The 13,770-nt window shown below is 39.8% G+C and overlaps 1 protein-coding gene across 1 annotated transcript; it reads right to left on the bottom strand.

The window, feature by feature from the left end:
• Window positions 1–903: 903 nt before the first annotated feature.
• On the bottom strand, window positions 904–3,696 carry ANKRD66 (ankyrin repeat domain 66). The gene is made up of 3 exons (XM_027126837.1): window positions 3,534–3,696; window positions 2,839–2,989; window positions 904–1,102 (listed from the first exon to the last, which is right to left on the bottom strand). Exons 1-3 carry the CDS (start codon window positions 3,694–3,696, stop codon window positions 904–906), a joined length of 513 nt encoding a protein of 170 aa, XP_026982638.1.
• Between the last annotated feature and the right edge of the window lie 10,074 nt (window positions 3,697–13,770).

Here is a 13,770-nt window from a genome sequence, read left to right as displayed (position 1 = left end):
TTTTATTTAACCCAATATCTAAAATATTATCATTTCAATATGTAATCAATATTATTAACGAGCTATTTTACATTTTTGTCCTAAGTCTTCAAAACATGATATGCATTTTATGTTTATAGCATATCTCAATTTGGATACAATATTTTCATTGGAAATATCTGATCTGTTTTTAGATTTCCTAAAATATACAGTTGACCAAGTAGAGTTGTAATTGCATGTTCCATTATTTTATGCTAGCTCTCATTATTAAGTGGAATAAAATTAAGGTTTTTATTTCTCACTGAGCTAGTCTGTTGTCCAAATTGTTTCTCCTGTGTCGAAAGGATCATTGGTAAAAATGGCCCTGCTGAGACTGTGGGCTTCCACCCCAAGCAAAAAAAAAGAAAAATAGCTGGAAACTCAGAGCTACATCTCTTCACCTCTTTGCTTGGTCTATGTGACAACAAATAATTTCTTTTTCATAGATTAACTGACCTGAGAATGTTGGAAATTTCTGAGGTTTTGTTGTCACAATACTTTTTTTTTTTCATCGAAACAACCAAGTTTCCTTAGGAGAAGATTTTTCTTTGCCCCTGAAATGCTATAATTGCATATAGGGGTTCAGGAGATGCTGACAGTGCAAATCACTGGTGACAAAAATGCAAACAGCTGACGTTTGTCCCCTCTTGGTAGTACTTAGGGACAGCAGGTATGGGCAAGGAGGAGACAGCCCATGTAGAGTCCCCAGGCCAGACTTCCAGACTGAACAACAAGTCAGGAGCTATCGGTAGAAGCCATGTGGGTAATTAATGATCTAGGAGTAAAATCATGTCAGGACAACACACACCAAACAACACCTAGTCTGGTGCCAAGGAAAGTCTCCTGCCAGAAAGCCCAGCTCCAGTTCCTGGGATGCCAGCCTTCTCACACTCTCCTGTCCTTGGTATTGCTGAGCCTGGTGGGGCCTCGAGTCTCATTCTTTTTCTTATTAGTGTTTTGCTTTGAGGAAGGAAGAGACAGCTCCAACTCCCTCTTCTTGGCATCCCAGTCTTCATCCCGCTGATCAAGCTGCAGCCCCTTCTGCTTGGTGGCCGGGCGGTGGTCCCGGCACTGGGGCTCAGCCCTAGGAGAGGGGAACCAGCTCTCAACCCCCAATGCCCGTGGACTGGACAGCCTGCCCGGCCTGCAGGGGGGCGTCTCCTCTGCCCTCTGCATGCGGCCTGGGCACCTCTGCCGTCCAGTCGAAGAGAAAGGCGGCCAAGTTCAAGCATTTCCAAGTGTACACTTAGGGAGGTCTCAGACACTAAAGAAACTACTTGGAGGTGGAGAAAAACAGGGTGCCCAGGTGGGATGTCCATAGAATCAAAGACAAGCACTTAGTTTGAAGTGCTTGTCAGTTTTAATGACAGTGGCTGCACCACTAAGCCCCCCTACTCATTTTTAAAGTGCTCACATCAACAGAGCAACCTGCGTATTATGGGGAGGCTGTTTTCCTTCATTTATTTTTTAATTGCATTTTTTCCTAATTGTAAAAGCTATATCTGTTCACTGTAGAAAAATTTATAGTACAGAAACAGGTAGGGAAGAAAATAAAAATTATAATCACGTACATATTGTATGTATAGATGCATTTATGTAAAGAAGAGTTAGATGATAGCTACAGAATCTTAGAACAGGTGATAGATGGAGAAATAGATGAATCGATCATCATACACACACGGACGATGGGAAGCATACAAAAACACCGTTTTGTATATGAGGCCAAAGGTGAGTACGTGACTTGCTTAAGGACACTGCTGAAAGCCCATTCACGGAGATAAGGTTTGAGCCAGTATGAGGACAAATGAAATTTGAGAGGATAAATGATCATACAGGCAGGGCAAACAGTATTGTAAGCGCAAAGCATGATAAAAAGCACAATTCATTCAGAGGACGGCAAACCTGCTTGTCGCTCAGCCTTTGTGCCCCCAACAAGCTGCAAGTGACCTCTCCGTATTCAGACCACAAAGCCTCCCTCCTCTGACCTGCTCTTTTGACCTTGTCACTTTCTATCTCGTGTTAGTGTTATTTATGTAAACCAGTTCTCTCCTCCTCTCCTGTCCATTCTTGCAGACCCTGCCCAGAAATGTTGCTTTTTCTTCCAAGTCACTCTACCCTGACCTGTGCTAACACCCCTAAGGCTCACTCTGCTTTCGGCAATCTCCATGCCGACTGCAAAACCAAATACTTGGCAACGACGTGGACGCACTTTGAGGGCATTAGCCTAAGTGAAATAAGTCAGACAGAGAAAGACAAATATCATAGGATCTCACTATACATAGAATCTGAAAACAAAAAAACGGAGCTCATAGATACAGAGAACAGATTCGTGGCTGCTGTGGGTGGGCGCAAGATGGGTGAAGGTACAAAAGGTACAAACTTCTAGTTATAAAATAAATGTCATGAGGATGTGATGTACAGCATGGTGACTATTGCTAATAATACTGTATTGCATATTTCAAAGTTGCTAGGAGAGTAGATCTTAAAAGTTATCACAAGGAAAACAATTTGTAACTATGTATGGTGGCAGATGTTAACTAGACTTATTGTGGTATTTCACAATATATACAAAAATTGAATCATTATGCTATATACCTAAAACTGATATTATGTTGTATGTCAATGACATCTCAATAAAAAATACATCAAGTCCCACTTACATGAAAGCTAGCACAGATTAAGAGCACAGGTTTTCTCGTCAGAGAGATGTGGGTTTATACCTGACAATAAATACCGCTTGCTAACCATGGCATCCCAGATGAGAAACAAACATCCGAGGTTCAGTTTCCTCATGTGCCAATTAAGGATGTATTCACTTACCTTACTGAGTTCTTGTGAAGCACAAAAGAATCACAGGCGTAGCGTACACAGCCCAGCGCATAGCAAATGTTCACTGACAGGTGCTTTAGCATAGCTCCCATCACTTTGTACTGGAAAATTCTCCCAACTGATGTCTCTGCAGCCAGGCTTGCTTCCCACCAACCCATTCGCCATACGGGAGTCAAAACAAATCTTTAAAAAGCAAGGTTGACTGTAATACTTCCCTACCATTCTTCAGTGGTGTTCTATGGCTGAAGGTCTTGACAAGCCCTTTGGCTGAGTTTTTGCCGCGATCCTCCTCCAGTTCTATAACTGAGCCTTGTTTGGCGTGCCCCAGCCATGAACAGGACAAAGTTCCCGTTCTGCCCTCAAGAGGGCAGAAGGCTAACATTAATTGAGAGTCACTACTTACTAGGCAGCGCACATTCGCTCTCTTGCAGAATCCTCACCACGAGATTCCAAGGCAGCATTACTGCTCTCATCATACAGATGGATAGACTAAGGCCTGGAGATGTTAAATAACTTGCCTAAGGTGCTACAACTAATAAGTGGAGGTGCCAGGATTGTAATGGCCCCCATTCATTCATCTGACTCCCAAGAAATGTTCTTTCTACTACCCCACACCGACTACCAACGGGGAACCTCATGAACGGTGGTCTCGAAGGGATGGGTCTACATAGGCATTGCCTACTCACCCTTGATCGCAGCCCAGTGAAGCGGGGTTCGGTCGTTCCAGTCCACTTCCTTGTAGTCCGGGCCACAGAAACCTTTCTTCAAAATCTTTTTCACTGAATTGTAGTCTCCAGCAGCTACAGCTTGGTGGAGTTTTGTCATGTCGGACAGTTTGGTCAATTCCATGACCAAAAAAACAACTGTGGGAAAAGCATGCCACTTAGGAAATTCTCTGCAATCCTTTATTCCTAGGGAGTGATTCCATAGGGTTCCTGATGGTTTACTTTCTTTCTTACCTCATACCTTTGCATCCAGGGTTGCTTCATGTGTATGCCCTGCTGAGTGTGTATTTGGATCTTAGCTACTGTGGTTAGTGCTTGCCAATCCCCTAGCCAAAAACCATCAATGGTTCCTTTCTGCCTATAGGATTATACGCTAAGCTCATGGGCTGACATTGGCTAATTGGCCTCAAACCTCTTCCCAGTACTACTTCCCACTCCTACTCGAAAGTGCTAGCAGTGTGACTCTCAGTAATTCTGTGCCTTACCTTTCTCATCTAAAGAATGGGTATAATGGGCTTCCCTGGTGGTGCAGTGGTTGAGAGTCCGCCTGCCGATGCAGTGGACACGGGTTCGTGCCCTGGTCCGGGATGATCCCACATGCCGCGGAGCGGCTGGGCCCGTGAGCCATGGCCGCTGAGCCTGCGCGTCCGGAGCCTGTGCTCTGCAACGGGAGGGGCCACAACAGCGAGAGGCCCGCGTACAGCAAAAAAAAAAAAAAAAAAAAAAATGTGATTGGTCCTGTTCCCTGTGCTGATAATTGGTCTGATGGTTCAAAAACAAAGATGTAGAAAACCACTGGTGCCTTAGCATAAAGCGAGGCAATGACACCAAACACCTAGCAGTCAAGGTATTCTTCACCACCACACATACAGAGTTTTTGTTTTTGTTTTAAGGCTAATTTTAGTAAAGAAATTAAAGCAGTAAGAATTATTTATATCAAATTCTGACCCCTGATTACATGACTTCGTAAAAGTGTGGTTTTTTTCCTGTGGTAGGCGAAGAGAGGCCACAACAGTGAGAGGCCCATGTACCAAAAAAAAAATATATATATATATATATATATATATATATATATATATATATATATATATATATATATATATATACCCAGCATAGGAGCACCTCAATCCATAAGGCAAATGCTAACAGCTATAAAAAAGGAAGTTGACAGTAACACAATGATAGTGGGGAACTTTAACACCTCACTTACACCAATGGACAGATCATGCAAACGGAAAATTAATAAGGAAACACAGCTTTAAATGACACAATAGACCAGATAGATTTAATTGATATTTATAGGACATTCCATCCAAAAACAGCAGATTACACTTTCTTTTCAAGTGCGGATGGAGCATTCTCCAGGATAGATCACATCTTGGGTCACAAATCAAGCCTCAGTAAATTTAAGAAAATTGAAATCATATCAAGCATCTTTTCTGACCACAATGCTATGAGATTAGAAATGAATTACAAGGAAAGAAACGTAAAAAACACAAACACGTGGAGGCTAAACAATATGTTCCTAAATAACCAAGAGATCACTGAAGAAATCAAAGAGGAAATCAAAAATACCTAGAGACAAATGACAATGAAAACACGACGATCCAAAACCTATTGGATGCAGCAAAAGCAGTTCTAAGAGGGAAGTTTATAGCTATACAAACCTACCTCAAGAAACAAGAAAAATATCAAATAAACAATCTAACCTTACACCTAAAGGAACTAGAGAAAGAAGGACAAACAAAACCCAAAGTTAGCAGCAGGAAAGAAATCATAAAGATTAGAGCAGAAATAAGTGATATAGAAACAAAGAAAACAATAACAAAGATCAATAAAACTAAAAGCTGGTTCTTTGAGAAGAAAAACAAAATTGATAAACCATTAGCCAGACTCATCAAGAAAAAGAGGGAGAGGACTCAAATCAATAAAATTAGAAATGAAAAAGAAGTTACAACAGACACATCAGGAATACAAAGCATCCTAAGAGACTACTACAAGCAACTCTATGCCAATAAAATGGACAACCTGGAAGAAATGGACAAATTCTTAGAAAGCTATAACCTTACAAAACTGAACCAGGAAGAAATAGAAAATATGAACAGACCAATCACAAGTAATGAAATTGAAACTGTGATTAAAAATCTTCCAACAAACAAAAGTCCAGGACGAGAGGGCTTCACAGGTGAATTCTATCAAACATTTAGAGAAGAGCTAACACTCATCCTTCTCAAACTCTTCCAAAAAATTGCAGAGGAAGGAACACTCCCAAACTCATTCTATGAGGCCACCATCACCCTGATACCAAAACCAGACAAAGATACTGTAAAAAAAATAAAGTTACAGACCAATATCAGTGATGAATATAGATGCAAAAATCCTCAACAAAATACTAGCAAACAGAATCCAAGAACACATTAAAAGGATCATACACCATGATCAAGTAGGATTTAACCCAAGGATGCAAAGATTCCTCAATAAACGCAAATCAATCAATGTGATACACCAGATTAACAAATTGAAGAAGAAAAACCATATGATCATCTCAGTAGATGCAGAAGAAGCTTTTGACAAAATTCAACACCAATTTATGATAGAAACTCTCCAGAAAGTGGGCACAGAGGGAACCTACCTCAGCCTAATAAAGGCCATATAGCACAAACCCACAGCAAACATCATTCTTAATGGTGAAAAACTGAAAGCGTTTCCTCTAAGATCAGGAACAAGACAAGAATGTCCACTCTCACCACTATTATTCAACACAGTTTTGGAAGTCCTAGCCATGGCAATCAGAGAAGAAAAAGAAATAAAAGGAATACAAATTGGAAAAGAACAGGTAAAACTGTCACTGTTTGCAGATGACATGAGACTATACATAGAGAATCCTAAAGATGCCACCAGAAAACTACTAGAGCTAATCAATGAATCTGGTAAAGTTTCAGGATACAAAATTAATGCACAGAAATCTCTTACATTCCTATACACTAATAATGAAAAATCTGAAAGAGGAATTAAGGAAACACTCCCATTTACCATTGCAACAAAAAGAATAAAATACCTAGGAATAAACGTACCTAAGGAGACAAAAGACCTGTATGCCGAAAACTATAAGACACTGATGAAAGAAATTAAAGATGATACCAACAGAAGGAGAGATATACCATGTTCTTGGATTGGGAGAATCAATATTGTGAAAATGACTATACTACCCAAAGCAATCTACAGATTCAATGCAATCCCTATCAAATTACCAATGGCATTTTTTACAGAACTAGAACAAAAAATCTTAAAATTTGTATGGAGACACAAAAGACCCAAATAGCCAAAGTAGTCTTGAGGGGAAAAAGCCGAACTGGAGGAATCAGACTCCCTGACTTCAGACTATACTACAAAGCTACAGTAATCAAGACAATATGGTACTGGCACAAAAACAGAAATATAGATCAATTGAACAAGATGGAAAGCCCAGAGATAAACCCATGCACATATGGTCAACTAATCTATGACAAAGGAGGCAAGGATATATAATGGAGAAAAGACAGTCTCTTCAATAAGTGATGCTGGGAAAACTGGATAACTACATGCAAAAGAATGAAATTAGAACACTCCCTAACACCATACACAAAAATAAACTCATAATGGATAAGAGACCTAAATGTAAGATCAGACACTATAAAGCTCTTAGAGGAAAACAGGAAGAACACTCTTTGACATAAATCACAGCAAGATCTCTTTTGATCCACCTCCTAGAGTAATGGAAATAAAAACAAAAATAAAAACATGGGACCTAATGAAACTTAAAAGCTTTGCACAGGAAAGGAAACCATTAACAAGATGAAAAGACAACCCTCAGAATGGGAGAAAATATTTGCAAACAAATCAATGGACAAAGGCTTACTCTCCAAAATATATAAACAGCTCATGCAGCTCAATATTAAAAAAACAAACAACCCAATTAAAAAATGGGCAGACCTAAATAGACATTTCTCCAAAGAGGACCTACAGATGGCCAAGAGGCACATGAAAAGCTGCTCAACATCACTAATTTTTAGGGAAATGCAAATCAAAACTACAGTGAGGTATCACCTCACACCAGTTAGAATGGGCATCATCAGAAAATCTACAAACAACAAATGCTGGAGAGGGTGTGAAGAAAAAGGAACCCTCTTGCACTGTTGGTGGGAATGTAAATTGATACAGCCACTATGGAAAACAGTATGGAGGTTCCTCAAAAATCTAAAAATAGAATTACCATATGGTCCAGCAATCCCATTACTGGGCATATACCCATAGAAAACCATAATTCAAAAAGACACATGCACCCCAATGTTCATTGCAGCACTATTTACAATAGCCAGGTCATGGAAGCAACCTAAATGCCCATCGACAGATGAATGGATAAAGAAGATGTGGTACATATATACAATGGAATATTACTCAGCCATAAAGAGGAATGAAATTGGGTCATTTGTTGAGACGTGGAAGGATCTAGAGACTGTCATACAGAGTGAAGTAAGTCAGAAAGAGAAAAACAAATATCATATATTAATGTATATATGTGGAACCTAGAAAAATGGTACAGATGAACCAGTTTGCAGGGCAGAAATTGAGACACAGATGTAGAAAACAAATGTATGGACACCAAGGGGGGAGAGCAGCAGGGGGTGGGGGTGGGGTGTGATGAATTGGGAGATTGGGATTGACATGACATGTATACACTGATGTGCATAAAATTGATGATTAATAAGAACCTGCTGTATAAAAAAAAATAAAGTTCAAAAATTCAAAAAAATGTAGAATATTACAAAAGTGACCAATAATTTAGTTTATATGTATGTACTTGTTTATATGGGGAAAAGCTTAAAAGAATATACTTTGTAGTTAGATTAGTTGAATGAGCACTTATAACTCACACAAACAAAAGAAACATTTTGTAATTGTCAAGGGTAGCGCTTTTAAGGACCTTGATTAGCTGTGGTAACAGTAGGAACGGGAAGGAAGATATGGATGACACTGTGAGTGCAGAATCAAATAACTTGGCAACCGAATAAAGGAGCCAGGTAACTGTGAATCACAGCGCCACCGGGTGCCCTGGACTTCGCACAAAGCCTCCTACATCTTGATTGGGGTTAGTAGCAGTGTTATCAATGACTCAGGCAAAGAAAAATGTCCTGGAGACTGGTTTGGCAAGCCAGATCTTAGAGTCCAATTACTGAATGAATACAAACAAGCCGCTTGTGACATCCACAGTTCCAAGTCATAAGTAAACCAAGTCTACAGAAGGCATTAAGACCTGCCAAGGAGGAATGAAGCCTAAGCCTGGCATTGGACGATGACTTTTGGAATTGGCTAAAATACTGAATAAAAGATTCTTCATCCCTTCTCCACTTTTGAAACTTAGAGGCATGGCCATCTGGGACCTGCCGTCCTCTGGAAGTGCTTCACCTCTGAGGTCTTGTGTTTCAGATTCCATTCTCGATCATGACCTTCTACCTGACTTCCATCACGCTGCCTCAGGGTAGTTTCCTCCAACCCACTCAAATCACCAATAGTTTTCAGTTCTTCCTGGTTGTTCATGTTACGTATATGTATAGTCATATAGATATGAAGTCTCTTTCCCATAGCTGTGTGAGTATATATGTGTGTAGTATAGTAATGTGGACATGAAATCTCTTTCCCATAGGTGTATGTGTATATATACATATGTGTGTATTGATGTATAGATATATAGGTACATATCTATATATCAGGTGCTCGTTCTGCTTGCCAAATACTGTTCTAGGCAATTTACATGCATTATCTCTTTTAATACTCACTGAGCGCTCGTGATATAGATGATATTATTATTTCTATTTCACAGCTTAGGAAACTGAGGGGTTTAAAGTCTGTGTAAATTGCCCAGGGCCTTAGAGCTAGTAAAGGTAGAACTGGATTTGAGCCCAGGTCTGTCTGACTCAGCCCTCTTAATTACCACATTTACCTCTGGAAAAGTATCTGGAAGACATGTACTAAGTTGTTAAATAATTACCTAATGAGGCTGGGGTTATGGCGGAACCCTCGTATTCTATATTTTTCTCCTTTATTTTATTTGGATTTCCATCTAAAAATTCTTTTTCCGTTAACAACAATTCCCTCATTTTTCACTGCCTCTGGCCAGTCTGCTCTCCCAGTTTCCAAGCCCAGATAGCCCTCCTCTGTTGTTTAGTTCCTGGACTGGCAAACATCGCCAGGGAAAGCACATCACCAGACAGACTGAATCCATGACTAAGGAGTGGATTCCAGCCACCACGGGGCTCAGAAAGATTCAAACATCCTCAGGCAGTTCTCATTGCCATTCCCCAGATTTTCACTCTCCTCGTGCTTTCTTTCACTCAAACTATAGCCACATGTCTTTTCTTTTCCATAAAATGTCTTAAAAGTAGTCGGCACATATTGTCTTTGTACCCTTTATTCCTTACTGACTCCCTGCCTTAACCCCTCTGTTATACTCAAACTGGTCTTAGGTGTCACCGATGCCTTCCTGATTGGGAAATCCCACAGCCCTTGCTTTAGTCAATTCTATTTAATCAACAGTGTCGATCATACCTTTTAAACTCCTTTCTCTCTTGACTTCCGTAAAGCTCCTCTCTCCCATTTTCTATCCTCACTTTGACCAACCTCACAATTTCATTCATGACCTCCTCTTCCTCATACCTTCCATGAATGCGACTGTTCTTTAGAATATTTTCTACCACTACCGTGTCTAAAAACACTCCATATCAATTCCATGCACTCTCAGTATTTTTATCTCTAAATAAATGACTTCTGCCCAGGTCTTTATATTGAGCCTCAGACCTGTATAACTAACCACTCAGTGTGCTGGCTCACTAGAGGGGAGAAAAATCACATTTTGGAGTATTTGCTGAATTCAAGCCACCCACATGAAGTCACTGCAGAGAGAGCTGGAAAATGGGCACAGTGGCTCTCTCGAGCAGGGATAAGTTGACTTCACACACCACTTGGTACCCAAGGGCAAAGGGTCTCAAACTATTTTTTTGACATACTGCAGAAAAGAGGTTTTATGTCAGTTACATATATATGCTATGGAAACCAAGTTCTATGAAACAGCACTAAACTTTGCCACATGTGATGCACTTTAAAAGTTGTCATGTTCCATTTCATTAAAAAATATTTGTACCCACTCACCAAGTAGATTTCATAAGCCATCAGTGGTTCAAGACCCACAATTTATAAACATCATCCTTGGGTCTTTCAAACTCAATATGCACAGAATTGTGTTTATGATCCCACTTCTACAACCTGTTCCTTTTCCCTAATTTCCTGTGTCAATCAATGGCTCCATCATCTACCTGGTTTCCCCAGCTAGAAATCTCACGGCCATTTTGGACTCATCCCTCTGCTTTATCCCTCATGGCCATTCCTGCCTTATTCATATCTCTCAAGTAGATCTTCCAGTCTCAGTCCCCACTGTCATTATCCTGTTTTATATCACCTTTCACATAATAGTCTCCTAATTCATCCCCTGCTTTTGGTTTCTCCAATCTCAACTTATCTTTTTTCAGTTCAAAGCCATCTTCTAAAAATAAGTACTGCTACTGCTCTGCTTAAAAACTCTGATGGTTCCTCATTGCCCCCAAATATTTCTTATTCATTCAGAAAACATCTATTGGGCAACTACTGTGGGCCAGACTCTGTATTGGACACAGGGGAATAAAAATGCCATGGTTCCTATCCTCAAGGAGCTTACAGTCCGAACTCCACTGCATTACTGAGAAGACTCTTTTAGTAGTTCCAGCTTACCTTTTCACCTTACCTTCTGCTCCAGCCTGTCTATACACCTGATGCTCTTGTCACAGTAGAGGACTGGACATCACCAAGGTGTATCCTCCACTTCTAGGCTCCGGTGCCTTGGCTCATGCAGTCCCACATTCTATGGGATGCCTTCTTCTTCCTTCTAGATGAACTCCTACTCATTCTTGAAAGCCTCTGTCTTGGTGAAGCCTTCCTTTTCACAAGTTCCTATTCAAAAATTTTAAATATTGAGTCAATGTAATCATGCCCATATCCCAAATAGTTAAATAGTACTCAGGTGCTAAAAGAGAGAAGCCAGAGTCTCCCACCTCAACTCACCCCAACCCCAGCCCAATTCCCCAAAGGTAATCACCCTTAATGATTTTCCTTTTTAGGTATCTGGTGATCTCCATGTTTGCAAAATAGTATGCTATATTATTATTTCTTGGTGTATCATCCTAAGCACTGTCTATCTAATTTCTACTAGGAGAGTGAGCCTTTAGCTCACATCCATCCTGGTCCTATCTCTTCTCTCCTCTAACCCTCCTAATAGAGTTACATCTCTCTACTCAGGCCCTCCACTACATCTCTGCTCTGCAAAGTCACTGTGCATCCAGACCTTTACTTTTTCTTCTACTAACTATGGACATTATCTCTTTTGACTCTTGACATTTTCCAAAATGAGACCCTTAGTAACTCAACCTTTTCTCCATCCTAGTAGGCCTCACTTCTACCTCCTTCTACCTACTTACCTATAGGTACTTCTACATTTTAAAAATCAATCATATTTACATTCTCCTGTATAATCATAGTTCATTTTTCTTTGGCTTGTTTAAAAGGTGTTTCTAAGAGTTGAAAACCAGTAAGCATGCTTGCACTGTTAGACTAGTGAATGTTGTTTTCGATCATCTAGTGGAATACTCTGATCATACTTTCTTCTCTGGTCCGTTCAGAGAAATATATTTTTAGATTTCAGGTTTAATAGTGTCTCCACCCAATAGCTCAAAATCAATCCATTTTAAATTATATCACACTTACATCATGCCTTTCCTGGACATTTTCCCTCTTGGAGTTTCTAGTTTTAACTTTAATTGTCTTTAATTTTAAATTTAAGTAATTTAATCTTTTAATTTTTTCTTTTGCATTCTGTTACCTTCTAAGGGCCTCGAGGGTTTCCAAGTTCCCAATCATACTTTTAGTTTTATTGAATCCCATTGTTTCTTCCAGCTTCATTACTTTAATCAGGATGGGTTAGTTTCCAGACCGTCACCCTGGGGCTTCCCTCCTCGGCTCATCTGGCTTGGAGCCTCTTTTCCTTGGATCCTGTGCAGTGCGAATGCCTTTCACTTCCATCCCTTCCAAGGAGAATTAATAACTCACTTCTCAGAAACCGCACAGTCCTTGTATTTACCTACAAGGGCTCACTTGCTATGGTGTGATTTCCTTAGCCTCCAGGGGTAGTCATCCTTGAAATGGTACCTAACATACAGTTTGCCCTCAATAAACACTATTTGAAAACACTATGGAGCACATTATTACTATTTATTCCAAAATCTTGATTGAGGACAGAGTCATCAGTTTTTTTCATGTTAAGGAGTAAAGAAGCACTTCTATATTGATGGGAAATGGGAGTAAGAATTAAGAGATAAGAAACAGCTCAACAAAGAATCAATTTATAAACACAAGTACCTTATTTTTTTCACTACATCAAAACAAAAAAAACCCCATATCAGATCCACCTTATAACCTGTATGTCTATGTTGACTTGCCATCCTTTGGAATGTGAGGCCCATTCTTTATTCATTTCACTGGACTAGGGTTGTCAGAAAAATTACAGGAAGCCCAGTTAAATTTGAATTTCAAATAAACAACACATAATTTTGAGTATAAATAGGTTCCAAATATTGTATGGAACCTTCTTATACTAAAACCTTTTTGTCATTTGTCTGAAATTCAAATTTAACTGGATGTCCTGTATTTCATTTGCTAAATCTGGCAACCCTACACTGGGGACCTTCTCAGGACATTAACCTGCTAAATGCCAACCAGTCTGACCTCCTCAGAGAGAGTAATCTGATTACAATGGGAGGAAGCACAGAGTTGACATGGAAAGAAAGAAAGAAAATATTTCATACTTGCCTTCAAGACCTGCTTTCAAAGCCCACCACCTTTTTTAGGTGTGATGATGAATTTTCTGATTGTGTCTTCTGAATCTTCATCCTGTCTTAAGGTTAAAGGGAGGAGGTCCTTAGAGACCTCTTACGTAGTGTATCATGTACACTTTTAGATTAATATTCTGGGGCAATTTGTTTCATAGGCGGTTATCCCAGGAAGCACAGGAAATTGTCATTAGGCTGAGATAGTTTAAATGTTCACCTATTGTCAGGTTTAAATAAGTCGCTGCTTC

The sequence above is a fragment of the Aethalodelphis obliquidens genome, unplaced genomic scaffold (genome assembly GCF_003676395.1).
Source record: "Aethalodelphis obliquidens isolate GAN/ISIS:26980383/991018 unplaced genomic scaffold, ASM367639v1 scaffold31, whole genome shotgun sequence".
In the NCBI taxonomy this organism is placed as follows: Eukaryota; Metazoa; Chordata; class Mammalia; order Artiodactyla; family Delphinidae; genus Aethalodelphis; species Aethalodelphis obliquidens.
Note: the sequence above shows the minus strand (reverse complement) of the source record. Positions and strands in the feature narration are given on the sequence as shown.

Coding starts and splice junctions, on each gene's coding strand:
- ANKRD66 (XM_027126837.1), bottom strand. CDS start 3,696: ATGGAATTGACCAAACTGTCCGACATGACAAAACTCCACCAAGCTGTA. Junction 2,990..3,533: donor TCACTGGGCTGCGATCAAGG/GTGAGTAGGCAA, acceptor GTTGGTGGGAAG/CAAGCCTGGCTGCAGAGACA. Junction 1,103..2,838: donor CTTCACAAGAACTCAGTAAG/GTAAGTGAATAC, acceptor CCCCTCTCCTAG/GGCTGAGCCCCAGTGCCGGG.